Source organism: Chiloscyllium plagiosum, unplaced genomic scaffold, assembly GCF_037043375.1.
Source record: "Chiloscyllium plagiosum isolate Xiang-an unplaced genomic scaffold, Cpla_swu_hap1 HiC_scaffold_11, whole genome shotgun sequence".
In the NCBI taxonomy this organism is placed as follows: Eukaryota; Metazoa; Chordata; class Chondrichthyes; order Orectolobiformes; family Hemiscylliidae; genus Chiloscyllium; species Chiloscyllium plagiosum.
Window position 1 is genome coordinate 39,692,087 of NW_028270149.1, and position 23,319 is coordinate 39,715,405.

Consider the following 23,319-nt stretch of genomic DNA (forward strand, 5'->3'; position numbering starts at 1 on the left):
GGATCTACAAATGTAAGTAAATGACGTGGCTTCATTATAAGTGAGAACTTTGGCAATTAGCCAAAGTCCACTTAGGAATCATAGACATCCATCAATGTTAGAAGTACAGTGGTCACATAGCCTGAGGAACATCATTCCACATCAAGGCATGAACTACCACACCAGTATAAGGACTAAACCCACATTTTAGCATTATTCCACTCCACACTCTTACTACCTAACCAACCGAGCCATTGTTCAGAAAAGGATGTAAGGATAAATGTAGCAACCACAGGCCAGTCAGTTAAATCTCAGTGTTGGAAAAGCTTCTGGAAACAATAAATTGGGACAAAGTTAACAGTCATTGGTCAACTTGATTGAGTTTCTAGATTAGGCAGCAGAAAGGATTGGTGAGGGTAATGTGTTTGATGTTGTATTTGGGGATTTCCTAAAGGTATTGCTAAAGTGCTACATTATAAGCTTGCCAGCAATATTAAAGCCCGTGGAACAAAAGGGATACTGGCAGCATAAATGCAATATTGCCTGAGCAACAGGAAGCCAACAGTCATGTTGAATGGTTGTCTTTCCAAACGGAAAATCAAGGGATTGTTAAAGGAGCAATGTTTTTCTTCATTTATATTATAATTTCAAACTTGGATAGGCAGGGCACAATTAACAAGCATGCAAATGAAGTAAAACTTAGAAATATTGTGAAGTATTATGATATTATGATAGATTTCAAGAGGATGCATGCTAGTGGAATGAGTGGATATTTCTCAGAAGAAATAAACTGCATGTGAAGTGATACATTTTGAATGGAGGATTTAGGAGAAACATATATAGACTAAACAGATAACTCTAAAGTGAACGCATGGACAAAAAGACCTGGGATACATATGCACAAATTATAGATGACAGTTCAGGTTGCAAACATACTGATAAGAACATATGAAATGCTGGACTTTATAAATAGAGGCATAGAGCATAAAATCATTCAAGTTTTGGTGAATACTTTTAAAACACTTTTTCATCACTGGTCACCACATTTTAGGAGCAATATGAAGGTCTTAAAGAAGAAACTGAAAAGATTTATGAAAATGGTTCCAAGAATTAGAGATTTTAAGTATGTGGATAGATTAGAGTAGCTGGGTTTATTCTCCTTTGAACAGAGAGGCAGTTTGATAGGTATTGAAACTCATAAGGGTCCAGACAAAGAAGATAAGGGGAAACTGTTCCCCTAATGGGGAAAGGGTTGCAAGGTAAAGAACACAGACACAGACAGGAAGTGGAGACAACTCAGCTATGGGGCAGCATGGTGGATCAGTGGTTAGCACTGCAGCCTCACAGCACCAGGGAACTGGGTTTGATTCCAGCCACGGGTGACTGCCTGTGTGGAGTTTGCACATTCTCCCCGTGTTTGCGTGGATTTCCTCCGGGTGCTTTGGTTTCCTCCCACAATCCAGAGATGTGCAGATCAGGTTGATTGGCCTTTCTCAATTGTCCATTGTATTAGTTGCATTAGTCAGAGGGGTTGTTCTTCAGAGGGTCGGTGTTGACTTGTTGGGCCGAAACACCTGTTTCCATACTGTAGGAAACCTAAAAATCTACTCCAATCGATCCACATATTTAAAATCTCTAATTCATAGAACCATTTTCATAAATCTTTTCAGTACCTTTTTAAAAACCTTCATATTGCTCAAAAAATATGGTACCCAGTGATGAACATGTGTTTTAAAAGTGTTCACCATAACTTGTATGATTTTATGCTCTATTCCTCTATTTATAAAGTTCAGCAGTTTATATGTTCTTACAAGCACATTTGCAACCTGAACTGTCATCTATAATTTGTGCATATGTATCCCTGTGTTCACTTCACCCCCCACCTCCACCTTTATCTGCAACTCTCCTTACCTCAGCCCAGTCCTGAAGAATGTTTATATCTGAAATGTTGACTTCTCCACCTCCTGATGCTGCCGACCTTCCTGTGTTCTTCTCACTTTCTACTTGTCTACTTTGGATTCCAGCATCTGCAGTTTTTTTTGTCTCTAAGTTTGTACCACTGTGAAGTCTCTTCAAAGAATGCCCACTTTGCAGAAGCTCTTTGCCTCCCTCAGACGTGCACTCAGTGATTCCCTTTCTCACTGTCATACTGCTGTGACCTCTTCAGCCCTCCAGCTCTTTGATCACACCATGAAACAAACTTGTTACTACAGCCACATGACCTCATCACTCCACCCCTCTCTCCATCCAAAACCCTCACTCACCCCCACACCTTTATCTGTAACTCCCCTTACCACCACCCCTAATCCTGAAGAAAGGTTACACCCAAAACGTTGACTTCTCCACCTCCTGATGCTGCCTGGCTTGCTGTGTTCTTCCAACCTCCTGCTTGTCTACCACAGACAGAAATTGACCAAAGCACAAAAGATGGCATGAGGAAAATCCTCTTTCAGGATTGATTTGATCCAGAATGCATTATTTGAAAGAGTGCTGGAGATGGGTTCAATATTGGTTTTTGAAGGGGAATTGGAAAAGTACCTGAAGGGAAACATTTACAGGGAAACTGGAAAAGGCTAGAAGAATGGGACTGGCTAATAAGAATTGCTCTTGCATTGAGCTGAACCAATTTTATGGGTTACATGGTGACCTTCAGTGTCATTATTGATCTATTATTCTAAAGGTGTTTGTCTGCTAGTTTCTTAAACAGAAACTTTGAGGCAATGGTAATCGTGGTGGTGTTCAGCATAAATGTCTAAAACCATATAGCCTTTCATAAAGGAACTAATTTTAATCAGTAGCAACTTGTGGAGTACTGCCCTGGTTTTAAAAAAAATAATTTGATAAAAATAATTGTTAGAAGGTTACTATATCAGACATAAGATTCATCTGTGAAAATAATATTTTCAAAGTCTTCCAATTGTGAATCAGTGCACCGTCTATTTTGCCATTCTTGTCTTCTTCTAATTAGTTCACTCCCCACTGTCTTAGTGTCTCTGAAGCAGTGCTTGGCCTCATTGTAAAGGAAGTAGTCCTTAACAGTAGTTTTAAGTGAGGGAGGTAATATAAATCGAATAGCGTGTCTTTTATTACTCGTGTTATTGCTACATTGCTGAGAAGATATGGGCTGAGCTGAGCCATCTAATAATTGTGTGTCACTCTGTGAAGGAGAGTCTGTGGAAGGTGTTCTTTTTAAACTGTCCCCAGGTGTAACCTTTTTCTGCGATGCCTTGGATCCATCATATGTCTGCCTCCGTGCAACAGATTGGAGAACCAAGGGTGAGTCCTGACCATAAAACACAGTTTGAGGGATGTGGACCTTTAAAGTCTGATCTGATTGTTTAGTACTTCCTTTGCTGGGTGGTGATACACTGTAGACGCTATTGTTGTCTTGTGTAGCATTATCAACTTCAAGGTTCTGTCTCGCTTGATCATCCATATTTTGTATACTGAACACCTTTCCTGGTGCCATGTAGAATGTTATTTTAGTGCGTTTAACATTCTCACTGTAAGAAGGTGCCACGCTGGGCTCCACAGGTAATGAAACACATTGTGTTGCGTTGGGAACAGTTGACCTATTCCTTCTTTCTTTATTAGTTTCTCTGTTTAACTCCTTTGCATCATTTTGGAAAGAATTTTCCCCATGTTCATCATATCCAATATATGCTACATTTGTAAAACAATCAATACCCTTTTCAGAACCTTTAGATCTTTGGCTTTTCACATGAGACATGCGCTCCATTGACATTTGAGCTAAATCCTCTCCGTCACTCTCACCGTCCAAGTCTCCTTTTTTTTCTGTTTCCTCACTGTACCAATCCAAATTATCAAGACAGCGAACCACTGAAGATGGCGATGTCCCAAATAATGTGCCAGTAAGCCTATTGGAAGTACAAGGTGAGGGTAACTGGCTTTTTATAGAATTTCCAAAGTGCGAAGTATCATTGCGACCAAATACTGATGAGTCAGAATAAGAGAAGGCACTATCTATTGAACTTAATGAAGACTCGGAGGGTGATGTGGTGGGAGAAGACAGGCTTGACAGGCTTGATCTTGTTGACAGATTCATTCGATGTGAATTAGGTTGTTTCAGCCTGGAATTAATTTGAGGGGACCTCCAAAAGTTATATCTCATTTTATTAGAACCAGGACCTTTCCCATCATCCAATAACCTCTGACTTTCAAGTTGAAGCCTTTTTAGCTGTTGTAGATAATCAATATGGCCATGAGACATGGCAGCATCACAGCTTGACTGGCGGGCGACCGGCTCATGAGACAAGGCAAGGTGGTGGGACAAGCAGACACTGGGCTCAGATGAGCAACGGTCTCGTGCTGAGTGAATGCTCTGGATAGCTACAAGTGAAGAGACAGAGGAGCACGAATACAAAGATTCATTTTCCAACTGCTCGCAAAGGTCTCCACTGTCACTCTTCTCTAAGATTTTCTTACATGGAACTTCTTCACTGAATAAGCTCTGCTGGTTCCAGATGTCTTTGGGTCCTTCAGCTGTGTGCAGTCCAGAATCATTCAAGGTGCTGAAGATGGAATCACTTGATTGGTCGTTTTGAACTTCTTGCCTTTTTTGATCAGATAATTCTGAATCCATATCGTCAGATGAATACTGTGGCTGCAACAAGCCGATATCTGCAGAAATAATATTGAAGGAAAGATCAGAATGTTGCAACATTTCAACATGATTTTCTCATGCTGTTATGCTGTTGACTCTTGCTGTAAAACTGTTTCAGAAATACTCAGTCATATCATCATTTAAGTCAATGAAGTATGATAAACTATTTATTAACAGAGATCAAATAAAAACTGTTCCCCATCTGACATCTTTGCTGTTTGAATTAAAATACAGGCATTTAGAGTGGAAACTCTGGTTGGTTTCATTTATTTCATATTACAGACATAGTTTGGTTCTTTATTGTTACCTTAACCGAGAACAACTAATCATGGATTAGAATTTTGGACTTTATGGTTTAATTTGGCACCAAACAATGTATTTACTTGTTTGACCATTGGCCTAGCAAGAATTATATATTTACATAAATCCATCAGCAGAGATTAGCTTTTGAGGCACAGGCACAAGGAGACCAAAGGTCATCTGTTCCTCATGGTCAAAAGTATGCGCCAGATCTGATCATGCCTGATCCCAGCAGTACACACATGTCTTGCCCACACTATCTCCCTTTGCAGATTAAGATACCTATTGCACTACTTGCTGAGTTAGGGCTTATGAAACTCTAGCAACAGCAGCATGACAAAGTCCAATTTCACAGCCAAGGAATTTAAAATATAGTCAAGGGAAAATAAATGTTCAATTCCGCAACAATACAAATTACAAGGAAAAGAAAAGGTTTATCTAATGTTTCTCATTATCTCAGGGTATACCAAAGCACTTTCTAACAACAATGTATCTTTTCAAGTAGAATGTAGGAGAAACCCACAAACAGCAATGAAACAAGATCATCTGTTTCAATTATGTTGGTTCAAAGATAAATAAGAATCAGGACTTCTGCAATTAGTGCCAAGAGATATTTCACATACATTTGCAAGGGCAGATGGAGCCTCAGTTTAGCATTTTACTTGAAAGATGGCACTTTAGACAGTGCATAACTTTCTCAGTATTTATTAAATTGTCAGCCTGAATCGTGTGTTTAAATTGCTTGAACTGTTGACTTCTTGACTCAGGAATTATGTTTGTGCTACTGAACTTAAATCTGACACTTACTGAAAAGACACTGAGATTAAAAAAAATGTGGACTTGCTTGAGGTTAACAATCAGCCCCATACAATGAACATACATCCAAAACAAAAAAACCTTTGGGTGATAGAAATTAATTCTTTGCCCTCATCAACCTATGCTTTCTGGTTTGCACCCAGAAGTGTTGCACAATGCTTGTCAATCTTTGCCCCATTATTTCACATCGTGTAAATGATAGATAAGAATGGGGACGGGGTGGTAAGGCAAGTTTATTATCCATGAGCATTCCAATTTTAAACTGCCTCCTGACACTGAGACTTGTGACTACTTTTATTTTAAATCAGTTAACAAACTTTGTGCTGAGGTTTTTGCACTAGCATTTTACAGATAATAAACCCAATCAACAGAAACCTGTTGACTCTTTAGAACCAGTTGATAAGTAACTTAAAAAAAACTAATAAGCAAGACACCACAAACCCAGTGAGTCCTCAGAATTTCCTCGCTGGACATCTCCTGATTCTCCAAATAGTGAATTCAGACCACTCCCAAAGATTCGGTAAGAGTTTTCAATCATGAATTGTACCAGAATGGCCACCTGAAAGAGACCACAAAATTCCAGATTCAACACATTCAGCAACACAAACTTCTATAATTTCTTTAGCATAATGAAATGCACAGAGTGCAGCAGCAGAAGACGTAAGAAAGTAGTGGGAAATAAGGATTAATTTTTAGTAGGCATTGGTCACATGTGTAATTTTGAGAAGAATACTAAAGCTTTAATTATAGCATTGAGAAAACACCTGCTTTACATTTTTTATTACGATGGCTTTTTTTATTAAGTAAAAATGTAATAAAGTTCATAACTATATTAAAGCATGATATAAATGATACTTTACATAACAATAGTTTTCATTTTCTCCACATCTATGGTGACTATTTGACCTGACTATATTTTTTAAAACTGGAAAGTGCTGATTTCGAAAGAACTGCAAAAAATATCTTCACAAAATTAACCATGAGTTAGTTCAAATAACTGCTCAGCTCAAAAAGTGCTATAAAACTTTATTTAAGCAAGTAATATTTGGAGAGAAATATTTCCTGGCATCATTGGAGAGAAAAGCTATGGTAGTCCCTTGAAATTATGTGAGCTGATATCATTCTAAAAGTGGCTTTCCAGTAGGAGCTTGTCTACCCGCCAGCTTCAGACCACTTTAATTTGCAAATTTGGTTTGTGATAGAAGTAGGACACCAACTATCAATTGAAGATAATTGGAATAAACTTTATTAAGTTTTACTGAGAATAATATTAATGGTTATTTAAGGTTATTTCTCTGCTCTTGTCCCCGATTTCAGTTATGCCCCCACCCACTTCTATGGCACCTCATACTCTTGATGCGAGGCAATGACATTTCCATATGGAACCAATGAAACATAAAGTGACAGTAGGATACGTTAAAACATTTTAAAAGGCATTCATTTAATTCTTCCTTCAATGTTTTTTTAAAAAGTCCTTTTCCTTCACAGCAAAAGAAGTGTCAATCATTTCAACTCTTTAAAGTGTCAATAATAGGAACAGCAAGCACTTAAAATGGATTAAAGTAAGTAAGCATTGTGCAATGAACAGTTGCGATCAGAGAGCAAGAGCTATCAATGAGGTATTGCATAACTTGGAGCTCAGGAATTTTTGTATCATCTGCAAACCTGGAGATGTTACATTTAGTTCCTTTATTGCGGATATCTGGGGGTACAAGCCCACCATTTGGAAAAAGAAACATTTATTCCTAGTCTGTTTCCTGATTGCCAACCAGTTCTCTATTCACGTCAGTGCACTACTCCCAATCCCATGTGCTTTAACTGTACATACTAATAGATTGCATGAGATGACATGTAGAGTATATGAGGGGTTTATCGCAGAGAGGTATGAGGGCTAGAAGGCCTTACTGTTTTTCATTTTAACTGAGAAAGAAATCACATATCACCAAAGAAGGCCTTTTAAACAGACCACTATAGAGACCAACAGTTTTGGCCACACTTTCCTGAGTCAGCTGGCACAATTATACTCATTTCCTGGCAACGGAGATCATGTCTTTGTGGATACCTTTTCCTAAGCTGAGTACATAAAGTCAAACATTTTCCCAACTCCCAATAACTGTCTTGGTGATAAACATCCAGGCTATAACATCCAGGGTTTAGTAATAACATTATCAGCTGGACAGACTACCAATAGAATACTCCATGATGAGGTGGTGGATGATGAAACGTTCACTAAACAGTTGGAAAACGTCGGGTGAGTCAGGGATTGCCTTAATAGTGGAATTGTAGGCCCTTTCTGCATTAGGCAGTTGGCCTTCATCATTTGTGTTTGCTTTGCACCTTGTGCCTTTGAGTAACTTTATGTTTCATTTGATGGAAAAATAATGAAAGTTGAAAAATGTGCTAGGATTCAGGAATCAATACTGAGAAGTTAAAAATGGATCAATTATGAAATAATGTGCTGACAATGAAACACAAGAAAACGTTTTCCTCTTTAACTGTCAGATTCTTTTAGCTGGCAGATTCTTAGCCTACTATTGACTTGAACATATAATCCAAGCTAACAATAAGGAATGATGCATTAATGTTCCCAATGAGATAGTGTTTATACATAATTTGATTGCTGTTGTTAACTGTGACTGGACTCTAAAATTAATCTCTTGGTGCAAAGCATCCTTAATAGTCTGAGGACTCAATAAAGTGCTCCATAAATTGAAATTCATTTTTTGATTTTGATTTGGTTTAATTTATTATTGTCACACGAACCAAGATACAGTGAAAAGTATTGTTTTGTGTGCTATCCAGACAAATCATAACTTCCAAAGTATATGAGGGTAATACAATGTGGAATATAATGTTACAGCGACAGAGAAGGTGCAGAGAAAGACCAGCCTTAATATTTGAGAGATCCATTCAAAAGTCTGGTAGCAGCGGGGAAGAAATTGTTCTTAAATCTGTTGGTATATGCTTTCAGATTTTTGAATCTTCTGCCTGACTTTTTCATTCAGCTGTGTGACGTCGAACAATTCTTTCGTCGCCTCCGCCTCCAATCTTACTTTCACAATCATGACTCCCGCCCACCTTCCGAGGACCCCTTCGCCCACCTCCAACACACTGCATCCACCTGGACACCCCGCGCTGGCCTATTACCTGCCCTCGACCTCTTCATTTCCAACTGCCGCCAGGACATTAACCGCCTCAACCTCCCTCCCCCACTCCAACCTCTCACCCTCACAACGCGCAGCCCTCCAATCCCTCTGCTCCAATCCCAACCTCAACATCAAGCCAGCGGATAAAGGGGGCGCAGTGGTAGTCTGGCGCACTGACCTCTACACCGCTGAAGCCAAACGTCAACTCAAGGACACCTCTTCCTACTGCCCCCTCGATCATGACCCCACCCCCCATCACCAAACCATCATCTCCCAGACCATTCAGAACCTCATCACCTCAGGAGATCTCCCACCCACAGCATCTAACCTCATAGTCTGGGAACCCCACACTGCCCAGTTCTACGTCCTTCCCAAGATCCACAAGCCTGACCACCCTGGCCGACCCATTGTATCTGCATGCTCCTGCCCCACTGAACTCATCTCTACCTACCTCGACACTGTCCTATCCCCCCTAGTCCAGGAATTCCCCACATACGTTCAAGACACCACCCACGCCCTCCACCTCCTCCAAGACTTCCGTTTCCCTGGCCCCCAACCCCTCATCTTCACCATGGATATCCAATCCCTCTACACCTCCATCCGCTATGACCAGGGCCTCCAAGCCCTCCGTTTTTTCCTCTCCAGACGTCCCCAACAGTACCCTTCCACCGACACTCTCATTCGTTTGGCCAAACTGATCCTCACCCTTAACAATTTCTCCTTTGAATCCTCCCACTTCTTCCAGACCAAAGGGGTAGCCATGGGCACACGTATGAGCCCCAGCTATGCCTGTCTCTTTTTTGGCTACGTAGAGCAGTTGATCTTCCGTAATTACACTGGCACCACTCCCCATCTCTTCCTCCGCTACATTGATGACAGCATTGGCGCCACCTCGTGCTCCCATGAGGAGGTTGAGCAATTCATCAACTTCACCAACACATTCCACCCTGACCTTAAATTTACCTGGACCATCTCTGACACCTCCCTCCCCTTCCTGGACCTCTCCATCTCCATTAATGACGACCGACTTGACACTGACATTTTTTATAAACCCACCGACTCCCACAGCTACCTGGATTACACCTCTTCTCACCCTACCTCTTGTAAAAATGCCATCCTGTATTCCCAATTCCTCCGCCTCCGCCGGATCTGCTCCCAGGAGGACCAGTTCCACCACAGAACACACCAGATGGCCTCCTTCTTTAGAGACCACAATTTCCCTTCCCACGTTGTTAAAGATGCCCTCCAATGCATCTTGTCTACATCCCGCACCTCCGCCCTCAGACCCCACCACTCCAACCGTAACAAGGACAGAACGCCCCTGGTGCTCACCTTCCACCCTACCAACCTTCGCATAAACCAAATCATCCGCCGACATTTCTGCCACCTCCAAACAGACCCCACCACCAGAGATATATTTCCCTCCCCACCCCTTTCTGCCTTCCGCAAAGACCGTTCCCTCCGTGACTACCTGGTCAGGTCCACGCCCCCTACAACCCACCTTCCCATCCTGGCACTTTCCCCTGACACCGCAGGAACTGTAAAACCTGCGCCCACACCTCCTCCCTCACCTCTATCCAAGGCCCTAAAGGAGCCTTCCACATCCATTAACGTTTTACTTGCACATCCACTAATATCATTTATTGTATCCGTTGCTCCCGATGCAGTCTCCTCTACATTGGGGAGACTGGGCGCCTCCTAGCAGAGCGCTTTAGGGAACATCTCTGGGACACCCACACCAATCAACCACACCGCCCCGTGGCCCAACATTTCAACTCCCCCTCCCACTCTGCCAAGGGCATGGAGGTCCTGGGCCTCCTTCACCGCCGTTCCCTCACCACCAGACGCCTGGAGGAAGAACGCCTCATCTTCCGCCTCGGAACACTTCAACCCCAGGGCATCAATGTGGACTTCAACAGTTTCCTCATTTCCCCTTCCCCCACCTCACCCTAGTTCTAAACTTCCAGCTCAGCACTGTCCCCATGACTTGTCCAGACTTGTCCTACCTGCCTATCTCCTTTTCCACCTATCCACTCCACCCTCTCCTCCCTGACCTATCACCTTCATCCCCTCCCCCACTCACCCATTGTACTCTATGCTACTTTCTCCCCACCCCCACCCTCCTCCAGCTTATCTCTCCACGTTCCAGGCTCACTGCCTTTATTCCTGATGAAGGGCTTTTGCCCGAAACGTCGAATTCAAAGCTCCTCGGATGCTGCCTGAACTGCTGTGCTCTTCCAGCACCACTAATCCAGAATCTGGTTTCCAGCATCCGCAGTAATTGTTTTTACCCACCTGAATATTCATATAAGCAAGCTAATTCAGAAGATGAATTTAAATGTAATAGGCAAGACGGAGATCTTGCTTAGCAACAGCACTTAAATGTACTGGATCGATCTTTGTACTAACCATCCAACTGAAGCCAAAACCAGGTGTAACAACATCTGTTCCAAATCCTATGTAGTTTTAGATTCCTTCTATAATACAGTCTAATACATGTCTACCAAACATTCGCACAATGCATGTACAAATGGGGGCACCTGTATATTTGGAGTATACAATATTAAAGTATTTCAAAATTAATTTGATCAGGTCCTGTGAAGCATTGCAAAATAAACTTTGAAATAGTCAAGGTGTTTTTTGATTCAAATTTACATTGCGTGGTGTTCTTAACAGATTAATGAATACATTTACATGAGATTCCTCTGTTCCCTTATCATTTGAGACATGAACACATTTACTTTAAATCTTTAGCACCTTTATTAAAATACCAAATGTTTTCAAACATTTGTTCCTAACATCACGTTATGTCATTTTAACCCCTATTTCTGGGCTCCAAAATACTTTCCAATGTCTGATCATTTTTAACTATTGTTTGGTTAGCACCCACTAGATGAATATATCAGTTGAGCTTTATTTTAAATTTCCAGTTTGAAATTTCTGGTTGGAAGTAAAAACATTCTCTTGCTAAGAATTGCACTATTAGTGCAGCCTATGTAACCAAAAGACTAAAAATTAGTTTACTAGGAATGATCTCTGTTTACTCTTTCACGGAAAGTTAGCATCATTAGCAAAACTCAGTTTTATTGCTCATCTCTAATTGTCCTTGAGAATAGTCATGATTCGGAGATGCCGGTGTTGGACTGGGGTGTACAAAGTTAAAAATCACACAACACCAGGTTATAGTCCAACAGGTTTAATTGGAAGCACACTAGTTTTCGGAGCGACGCCTGATGAAGGAGCGTTGCTCCGAAAACTAGTGTGCTTCCAATTAAACCTGTTGGACTATAACCTGGTGTTGTGTGATTTTTAACTTTGTCCTTGAGAAGGTGGTGATGAATCACCTCCTCGAACCACTGTAGTCCATCTGCTGTGAGAACACCCATAGTGCAGTTAGGGAGAGACTTCCAGATTTATGACTCGGCCACACTGAAAGCATAGCGATATATTTCCAAGTCAGGATGGTGAGTGGCTTGGAGGGGATCTTTCAGGTGGTGGCTTTTCATGTACCTGCTGTCTGTATCTTCTAGATGGAAGTGGTTGTGTGTTGCAAGGTGCCATCCAAGAAGCCTTGGTGAATTGTCTTCATTTGAGATTTGCAGTGAGGTGTTGAAAAATCTCTTTCACCTTCCTATCTTGGAAGCTACCTATCATAAAAAGCTGACACTGATAATGAGATATACCATTAAATTCAATGTGTTACTCAGCCTGTGGTAAATTACAGTTGTGAGATTTCAAAAATGATGTTATCAGGCTTCACACTAAATTCAAAATCTATTAGTGAATATTTCTCCCAAACTTCTGAACAGTGTTTTTGCTTAGCAACATTGGAACATTATCAGCAATGCCATCCATCTTGGTAGGGCAAAAGGGCAAACATGAATGTTTTCCAAGATGCAGACACACCAAGGTTACAATAATCTCACATCAGCTGGTGTGGATGCAGTTTGTTGTAAGAATGCCTGACTCAATATTCCTCAAACAAACGCTTAACTCTGAGTTACGCCAGGGAGCATGTTCAAAACAGGATCAAAGGAAACATCTGGAAGGTCATCTCAAACCACTATGAAGGTTTGCTATATCAACACTGCATCAGGAAAGCTGAAGCCTGACAACAGCTATATTAATGGTCTATTATCAAAATTCATTTCAAGACCTCGCAATCAACAAAAGCAGCCTCTAGGAGCGACCATAAGAGAGATGGAAAGAGGAGAAAATTGTTTGAGCCAACGATCCACCACCAATTCTATTGGCTAACAACCAACAGATCTTCACTGTGGGAGAGCTTGTAAAACTAAGATAGGGTTGATGAGACATATGCAAACCCTGCCATCCATACTGAGGGAATGAACCCAATTAAGCAGAAACAGAGTACAACTAATACAGCCTAAAATCAGCAGCCATAAGTAATATTTAGTGCTGTAAGGAGTACGATCCTGTGAATATTGTCAGTGTACTGTTTCCACGTTTAAATATTTACTTACCTTTATGTGAGCCTATCAGGAAGGCTGGAATATTTTCAACCAGCCAGTTATTGTAGTGATCAGGAAACACATAAAACTTTGAAGTTTGTGTCATGGCATTGATTCAAGTGTATGGGGACCAACAACCTAACAAGTGACAGGCAAATCATTAGTGTGCCTGTTCAAACCTGCACATAAAACTATGAAATGAACTGACCTTGAAAAATAGCATACAAATAACATGTTACTATATTATCCACCTCACAACTGAGATGGATCCTGTCTTTACTTGCCGAATAGTGATCAGAACTTTAGAACACATCTGTTTTTTACATTCCTTTTGTTATTCTGGTTGAGTTTGGTTAACACACAAATGTAATATTTATAAGAATTAATGTATTTGTCTGGTGCTGCCTGCTCTCAGAGGGAACGTAGATGAATATAAGTGGTTCCGATTGCTCGCCCAAATGTATTTCTCCAGGACTGAACAATCACACCATAAATCCAATTATTTCTCTGATTCCAAATTCAAGCTAAGTCTGATTTGAATTACTTTGAACTAAACTTGAATTGACAGTTGGAAACAAATCCAATTCTAATTGTGAGAAACTTTATCAAAGAATACAAATATCACATGATTAGAATCTACAACTGTTTTCATGATCAAAGGGTATGAAAGAACGTTCATTGAACTATTAATGATACATATTTTGTTTTAAGCTCAATTGTGATAAATGTTTTGTCATACTTGAAGGAAAAGGCTTCCTTTCAACTAAAAGCCAAGAGTAAAATTTACTAATCAGTTTCTAATACTCCTGATTGTCCTTCTGTTTCCTCCTTCTCCATCTCTTCAAATCGTGACATGTGGAGAGACAGATTCAGAGAGCAGTAAGTGTGATAAGGTTGACCATCTCCTGCCTTGCAGTCATTCCTCAAAACTGCACTCTGTGAAACTATAGAGGCTATGGTCAATATGTTACATAGGTTTAGAGCAAACAGCCTTGATGAATCCCATAACTATGGTTGATTTTAAATTTGGATGAGGATGATTCCTTATATTGAAACAATCATTAAGTACGTAGAGAGTGGATCTGTGGAAGATCAGCAGCAGTGACAGGAGATGGAAAGCAGCAGCAGAGAGGGGGCCCAATATATGGAATACAGACAATGTGAGAGGCACAGCTACAGTGGGAGGTACACACTGATGGCAGTGAGGGAGGCCACGTACATGGAGTGTGGAGTGTGGGGGCAAGGTTTAAACTCGACACAGAGAGGAAGGGGAAGTACACAGAGTGTGGAAAGTGTGTGTGTGGGGGGGGGGGGGGGATGTTTTAAACCATAACAGACAGGAAGGCCAAGTACACAGAGTGTGGAGTGTGGGGTTTTAAACTGGACACAGAGAGGGAGGCCCACTTCAGAGTGGAAGGCCCACTTCAGAGAGGGAGGCCCAGTACACAGAATGTCGGAGTGTGGTTTGAGGGGGGGAGGAGTGAGGGGTGTGTTTTAAACCAGACACAGATAACCCCTTCAACCTAATTCTACTTGTCAGACTGAAAGTATGACATCACAGGAAAATAAGGAGGTGATTGGTGACTCTTTCTCTTAAGTGAAAGTGAGTACTACAAATATTGGAGATTAGAGTCAACAGCGTGGTGCTGGAAAAGCCCTTCCTGATGAAGGGCTTTTGCCTGAAACATCAATTTTCCTGCTCCTTGGATGCTGCTTGACCTGCTGTGCTTTTCCAGCACCACAATCTTGGCTCTCTCTCGTCACACCTCACTAGAGGTGTCACAAAAGTTCAAAATTTTATCAAGGTACACAAAATTCCCCAATCTACTTATTTTTTTCAGTCCCAGGATAACAGAAAATGTGGATTTGGTTTTTGTACTTAAATAGATTCTAACCACAGATATGTAACTGTGCATTGCTGACATGTAATTTTACTAATGAAAATTCTAACTCCTAATAAGAGCAATGCTCATACAGACTGACACAAACGGACAAGAAAAGCATTGGTGTTATGGTCGAAGAGGGTAAGAAAATTGGTAAAGTATTGTTTGGGGCTCAGGCTGCAGGATTCGCTGAGATGATCCTTTTGCTTGGCAAGACTTCTTGTTGTTCAGATTCTTTTCATTTCTTCACAGAAGGCACACGCAGCTGGCACATTAACTACAAGATCCCTTAGTCACGAGGTAAAATAAACAGTTGACAATCGGTGCGGGAAAATAAAATGGTTTTCTTCATGCTTTAGGTGTTTTGTAAGAAAGAAGGGGACACCACTTCTCAGCCTGGATATTTGAAGACCTCTATCATTCACACCCACAGGCTGTTCAGTAACCCAGCAGACAATTAGATATTTGTTGCCATCCATAGCTGGTCACATCTCCACAAATTAATTTGCCACTTATTGCCAGCTGACCGTCACTTTGTTCACACCCCTGGTGCCAGCCCATCTACAAGCATTGTACCCAAGTGCTATAACAAAGCAGCAGTGTACCACAACTTACAATGAGTTTCAGTAACTTGCTTTTAAATAGAACAGCAATTCCACAATCCTCGGTTTTTAAAACAGTCATTTCCCCAATTCAATCCGCAATCAAAATAGCAGAAAAGTAAAGATATGTTCTTAACAATGTTCTCTTCTGATTAGTCAATCAATTAAAAACTTGACACATTACTACAGCTGAAGAATATGGTGAAGAAATTGACTTTAAATATATTTAACAACCAAATAAATCGAATAGAAATGGCCGAGCAGGTGATGTGTTGCAGGTACAGTATATGGAAGCTGGTAGACACCAGTGCAATAGAAGGCGAAAGTGAGGACTGCAGATACTGGAGGTCAGAGTTGAGAGTGTGGTGCTGGAAAAGCACAGAAGGTCAGGCAGCATCCGAGAAGCAGGGGAATCAACGTTTTGGGCATAAGCCCTTCATCAAGAATGAGACTTGTGGGCTGGGGCTGAGAGATAAATGGGAGGGGACAGGATTCGGTGGGAGGTAGCTGAGAAAGCAATAGGTGGATGAAGGTGAGGGAGAAGGTGATAGGTCAGAGGGGGGAGTAATGGACAGGTCCTGAGATGGTGCAGAGTTGGAGGCTCGGGACTGGGATAATCTGAGGGGGAGGAGAAATGAGGAGGGTGTTGAAATTCACATTTTTCCCATGTGGTTGCAGGGTCCCAAAGCGGAAGATGAGGCATTCGTCCTCCAGGCTTTGGGTGGTAACAGTTTGGTGGTGGAGGAGGCCCAGGACAAGCATGACCTTGACGGAGTGCGAGGGCGAGTTGAAGTGTTTTGCCACGGGGCGGTGGGGTTGGTGGGTGTAGGTGTCCCAGAGATGTTTTCTGAAATGATCTGCAAGAAGGCATCCTGTCTCCCCAATGTAGAGGAGACCACACCAGGTGCAACGGAGAGGTGGGAAGGGAGATGGACAGTTAGGACAGGTCATGAGGGTGGTGACAAGTTGGAAGGTTTGATCTGGGATAAGATGGGGGGATGGGAAATGAGGAAACTAGTGAAATCCACATTCATGCCATGGGTTTGGAAGGTCCTGAGGTGGAAGATGAGGTGTTCTACCTATAGGCATCGATGGTTATGGAATGGCGATGGAGGAGGCCCAGGACTTGCATGTCCTTGGCGGAGTGGGAGGTGGAATTGAAGTGTTCGGGCACGGGGCAGGTGGGTTGATTGGTGTGGGTGCCCTGGAGATGTTCTCTGAAGTGCTCTATGAGTATGCGTCCTGTCTTCCCAATGTAGAGGAGACTGTATCGGGAGCAACAGATACAGTAAGTGACATGTGTGGAAGTGCAGGTGAAACTTTGATCAATGTGGAAGACTTCTTTGGGACATTGGATGATCCGCTGCACCCTGCCCCCAACCTATTACCTTTACCCACACCCCCATCAACCTATCACACTCTCAGCTACCTTGCTTCCAACCCCACACCCCTCCCATTTATCTCGCCACCCCCTTGGCTCACAGTCTCACTTCTGATGAAAGGCTTTTGCTTGAAACGCCGACTCTCCTGCTGCCTCAGATGCTGCCTGACCTGCTGTGCTTTTCTGGCACCACGCATTCGACACCAGTGCAACAGAGGGAAACCACAGAGGAACTTAGAATGGCAAGAGGAGGATCCAGCTGTCTTGGTCCACATAAGAACCAATGACAAATGTAGGACTAGAAAAAAGTTTCAACAGAGTGACTGGGAGAAGCTTGATGCTAAACTAAAAAACAGAACCACAAAATAAATAAACTCTGAATTACTATCTGAGCCACATGCAAATTGAAATGGAATGAATAAGGTCGAAGAGGTAAATGTGTAGCTCAAAGTCTAGTGTAGGAGAAATGGGTTTTGATTCCTGGGGCATTGACACCAGTGCTAGTGAAGGAGGGAACTGTTCTGTTTCGATGGACTACATATGAACCATGCTGGGCCAAGTTGCCCCGGTAATCATATAACTGGGGTTTTAGATAGGACTATAAGTTAGTGGGGAGGTGCGAGTTTCCATTGAAGAGAAGTTTAAAAAAGAAATGAGAGAACAGTTGTCCAGAGTAGTGAAGAGGCAAATGATAATCAAAGAGGGAGGCAATAAATATAATCTGAAGAGTGCACATGAAATTAGAACCAGAGTAAGTAAGTATGGAAAAAGTCAAAGCATAAGGTGCTTTATCTGAATGTATTTAGCATTTGTAACAAGATAGATAAGTTGATGGCACAAATAGAAATAAATGAATGATAGCTATTACAGAGACATGTTTGCAAGTTGACCAAGACTGGGAATTCAATCTTCAAAGATATCGACTTTCCTGAAAAATAGGCAAAAAAAAGTGAAAGGCCTACACCTACCCCAATATCTTATGTTCTTACGGTTTACTGGAAAGATTTGCAAGTACAGCGACCAAAGGAACCTGAAAATAGTAGTGACAAGGGAACAGGTCTTTGAGATGTGTTGTTATCAATAGGAAATATTTACAAAAGGCCTGGAGCTCTCTAGCCAAATGGGCATTCTGGTGAACATCTTACAAAGGTAACCATGCTATGATCATTGCACTTTCCTCAAATGGGAAGAACAACAAATCAAACATTTTACAGATTACATTGAATATTGTGCATAGAAAGAGAAAAATAAAGAATCTAACTCATTGAATAATATCAGAATAGAGTTATACAACATGGAAACAAACTCTTTGGCTCAATTCTTCCACACCAGTCAGACATCCCACTCTGACGTGGTCCCATTTGCCAGCATTTGGCCCATATTCCTCAACCCTTTCTACTCATATACCCATCCAGATAGTTTTTAGATATTGTAATTGTACCCGCCTCTACCACATCCTCTAGCAGCTCATTCCATTCACACACCACTCTATGCATGAAAAGTTAGTCATCAAGTTCTTTTTAAGTCTTTCCCTTCTCACCTTAAACATTTTGGGAAGGCAAACCAGGGCAAGACTTAGACTGTTAATGGTAGGGCCTCGGGAGTGTTTCCAAACAAAGAGACAAAAAGGTGCAGGTTCAAAATTCCTTGAAAGTCTTAGGCAGACAGGATGCTGAAGAAGGCATTTGGCATGCTTGCCTTCATTGGTCATAACATTGACAATAGGAGTTGGGGTGTCATATTGCAGCTGTACAGGACATTGGTGAGGCTACTTTTAGAATGCTGATACAATTTTAGTCGCCTTTCTATAGAAAGGTTGTTGCTAAACTTGAGAGAGTGCAGAAAAGATTTGCAAGGATGTTCCTGGGGCTGAAGGGAATAAGATAGAGCGGGAGGCTTAATAGGCTGGGGCTTTTTTCCCTGGTGCATTGGAGGTTGAGTGGTGACAATATGGAGGTTTATAAAATCATGATGGTCTTAGATATAGTGAATGGTCTTTTTCCTCGGATGGGGGAGTCCAAAACTAGAGGGCATTAGTTTAAGGTGACAGGGGAAAGATTTAAAAAGCTCCTGACAGCTAACTTTTTCACGCAGAAGGTGATGCATGTAAGGAGTGAACTACCAGAGGATGTGGTGGAGGCAAGTACAATTACAACATTTAAAAACCAGCTGGATGGATGTATGAGTAGAAAGAGCTTAGAAAGATGTGGGCCAAATGCTGGCAAATGGGACTAGGTCAGATTGGAATGTCTAGTCAGCGCGAACACATTAGACTGAAGGGTCTGTTTCTGTGGTATGACTCTCTAACTTTTGATGCTCTGCTGCAGCGTATCTTGTAGAGGATGCACACTACAGGCAATGGTTGAACATGTAACTATAACATTCACATCATACAAGTGCCAGGCAGTGACCATCTCCATCAAGAGATAATATAATTATCACCCCTTGACATTTCCAGCTGCTGTCTTTCAATGAATTGGGGAGTATTCCAACACATTCCTGATTATGCTTTGTATGAGATAAAAAGACATTGTGAAGTCAGGAGGTATGTCAATCATTTCAGAATACCCAGCATCTGGATAATTATTCCAATAACATAGCCACTATACTGCAATGTGTAAAATGATAATTGCTATTGGCTAAATAATGTGAGTCATTGCATTTTGAAGCAATTCATGATGGTATGCACTGTACTTTATTTAGGGGACATTATGAGGTGATAGAAACATACAATGGTTTAATCTAACATTCCTCTAAAGAAGCCATAGACATTGTTACATAACTGTGACAGTTAAAGAACTGAGAGGATGAAAACAAGTTTTAATAGAGGGTGGAGATAATGGACAGTGCCTTTCCACAACACCATTACAGCATAAGATGAGTGTTAAGCATGTGGCATTCATCTAGCAGGTCAATTTTGGCTGATTCTAATTCAGGATGAAGAACAAAAACATAAAACTTTTCAAGCACCAATAACAATTAAAGTTACATTTTCCAGAGAAATTGGCCAAAATCAATAGGTTACCTTTCTTGTGCACTTGCTCTCTTCCTCCGGGCCCAGAGGACTAGGAAGCCACAGCATATTTGGAGCTATACAAAGAGCCAAGTTGAATGCAGTCATCTGGTTTTCTTCAGAATTTTTCTCAATGTGATGCAGTACAGCGAACAAATGACGGAGAAGAAGGACATTTGCTTCAGGAAGCTCCTCTACCAGACTGCAATATATTAGAAACATATCTGTTATTTTGACATTTTGCCTTAAAACCCAGAATCCTGGCACAATAATGACAATTAACTAAAAATCATCATGGACCAAAGATGATATAGATTTTCTAATCCAATGACAAATGTTTCAAGTAACACTTAATTAAAAAAACTGTCTTTGCATGGTTAAATTGACAAATCTATTGAGTTATACAGACTAGAGAACTCCTGGTTTAAATCCAACTTTGTGCTGGTGATTTCAGGCAGAGTAATAGTTGTTGATTTGAAGTTGGCTTCAATGTTATTTGGCTAGGAAACAGATATTCAATCAAGAATCTAGTTCCAGCTGCTGTCATATCACTGCTGCTGTTAAATAAATGTGCATGAATATTTGAGCAAGGTAGGAATTTTCTCCCTTCTTTTTTGAAAACATTGGCTTCTGCAAGAGTATCTTATTGACAGACTTCTAGCAGATCACCCAAAGGGCCATTCATCATTCTAAACAATGAATACAGGGAAGTTGTAGAAAGGAGGTATTCAATCACTGTTCTGAGATACAGTTCGACAGATATTTAAAGGGAAAAATATTAGTGAAGACAAATGTAGGTCCCTTACAGTCAGAAACACTTGAAGTTATAATGGGGAAAATAAAATGGCTGACCAACTAAGTAGATACTTTCGTGTTCAAAAAGGAGGACACAAATAAAATATCAGAAATATTGGGGAACACAGGGTTTAGTGTGAGTGAGGAACTGAAGAAAATCAGTATTAGTACAGGAATGGTGTCAGGGAAATTGATGAGATTGAAGGCAGGTAAATCCCCAGAGCCTTTATATCCCAGAGCAGTTAAGGAAGTGGCCCAAGAAATATTGGTTGCATTGGTGGTCATCTTCCAAGATTCTATAGACTCTTGCACAGTTCTTACAGACTGGAGGATAGCTGATGTAACCTTGTATTTATAAAGGGAGGCAAAGAGATAATCAGGAATTAAAGACAGGTCAGCCTGACGTTAGCAGTGGGGAAAGTGCTCGAGTTCATTGTAAAAGATTTAGTAATAGAGCACCTTGAAAGCAGTGACAGGATCAGACAGAGCCAGCATGGGTTTATGAAACACAAATCACACTTGTCAAAACTACTGAAATTATTTGAAGGTCTAACTCAGAGTTGACATAAAACCCGTGACATAGTTTATTTGGAATTGCAAAATGCTTTTGATGAAGTCCCTAATAAGAAATTAACATGTAAAATTAAACCACATGGGAGTGGGGCATTGAAATAGATAGAAAATTGGTTTTCAGACAAAGAGTATAAATAAACAGGCCTTTTTAAGAATGGCAGGCAACGACTATTGCAGGGATCATGCTGGATCTCCAGCTGTTTATTATATGTACTAAAGATTTAGATGAGGGAACTAAATACAATATTTCCAAATTTGCAAATGATGCAAAGCTGGGTGGGAGGGTGAGCTTTGAGGAGGATGTAGAGCGGTTTCCATGATTTGGATAAGCTGGGTGAACAGGCCATTGCATGGCACATACAATATAATGTTTATAAATGTGATATTATCCACTCTGGGAACAAAAACAAGAAAATGCATTATCTGAATTGCTATTCATTGAGAAAGTGGAATTGCAATAAGATTAGATTAGATTACTTACAGTGTGGAAACAGGCCCTTCAATCCAACCAGTCCACACCAACCCTCCGAAGAGTAACCCACCCAGACCCATTTCCCTCTGACTAATGCACCTAACACTATGGGCGACTTAACATGGCCAATTCACCTGACTTGCACATCTTAGGACTGTGGGAGGAAACCCACGCAGACACAGGGAGACATGCAAACTCCACACAGACAGTTACCTGAGGCTGGAATCAAACCTGGGACCCTGGTGCTGTGAGGCAGCAGTGCTAACCACTGAGCCACCATACCACCAATAAGATCTGGGTGTCCTTGTACACCAGTCACTGAAGACAAGAATGGAGATGCATCAGGCAGTCAGGAAAGCAAATGGTATGTGAGATGATTTGAGCACAAGAACAGGGATGTCTTGCTATAATTATACAGAGCCTTGCTGAGATCACACATGGAATGTTGTACGTAGTTTTGGTCTCCAACATTCTGATTGACATATAAAGAGAGTTTGAATTGGTTAGGATTATATTCACTGGAGTTCAGAAGACTGAGGGGGAATCTCACAGAGACCTATAAAATTGCAACAGGACTAGCCCAGGGTAGATGCAAGAAGGATGGTCCTGATAATGGGGCAATCCAGAACTCAGGGTCGCAGTCTAAGGATATGAGGTAGACCATTTAGGACTGAGAGGAGGAGAAATTTCTTCATCCAGAGAGTGGTGAGCCTGTGAATTTATTACTATGGAAAGAAGTCAAGGGGCCAAAACATTGTATGAATTCAAGAAGGTGTTTGATAGAGCACTTAGGGCTGAAGGGATCAAGGGATACGATAGCAATGCGGGAACAGGCAATTGAGTTGGATGATCAGTCATGCTCATAATGAATGGCGAAGCATGTTCAAAGGGCCGAATGGTCTACCACTGCTCCTGTTTACTATGTTTCAATTATTCTACGTGCTAGTCAGTAGCAGGAATCTTAGATCACTTTCTCTTCCTAATCCAATAATCCTGAGGCCAATTACGATTCCTATGTGATATTCTTCCTGAGCTCAGTTATTCTAGCTCAAAATAGCTCAGCACAAACAAAGAAATAGATAAAACACTTATATACTTATTAAATTGTCAAGAAATGTTTCGCTCACTTCTTCAAGGACTGTATTTTTTCCTCTTCATTCTCATTTTCTATTCCTTGCATCCATTTCTCGTACAGTTCAGATGACAGAACACTGCCAGGAATGTTACGTAGAAAGTCCTACACAAGAATAGTCACATTGTAAT

At 41.2% G+C, this 23,319-nt stretch overlaps 1 protein-coding gene across 3 annotated transcripts in view; it reads right to left on the minus strand.

The window, feature by feature from the left end:
• Positions 1-1,775: 1,775 nt before the first annotated feature.
• The window catches only part of arhgap20b (Rho GTPase activating protein 20b), a 110,441-nt gene continuing 88,897 nt past the window's right edge, over positions 1,776-23,319 (minus strand). For all 3 annotated transcript variants that reach the window (XM_043704831.2, XM_043704834.2, XM_087991983.1), the window contains 4 exons: positions 23,184-23,293; positions 20,229-20,418; positions 6,161-6,278; positions 1,776-4,620 (listed from right to left, as the gene is read on the minus strand). In XM_043704831.2, the coding sequence (XP_043560766.2) occupies positions 2,849-4,620; positions 6,161-6,278; positions 20,229-20,418; positions 23,184-23,293 (2,190 nt within the window). In that variant the 3' untranslated portion in view covers positions 1,776-2,848. The remainder of the gene's footprint in view (positions 4,621-6,160; positions 6,279-20,228; positions 20,419-23,183; positions 23,294-23,319) is intronic.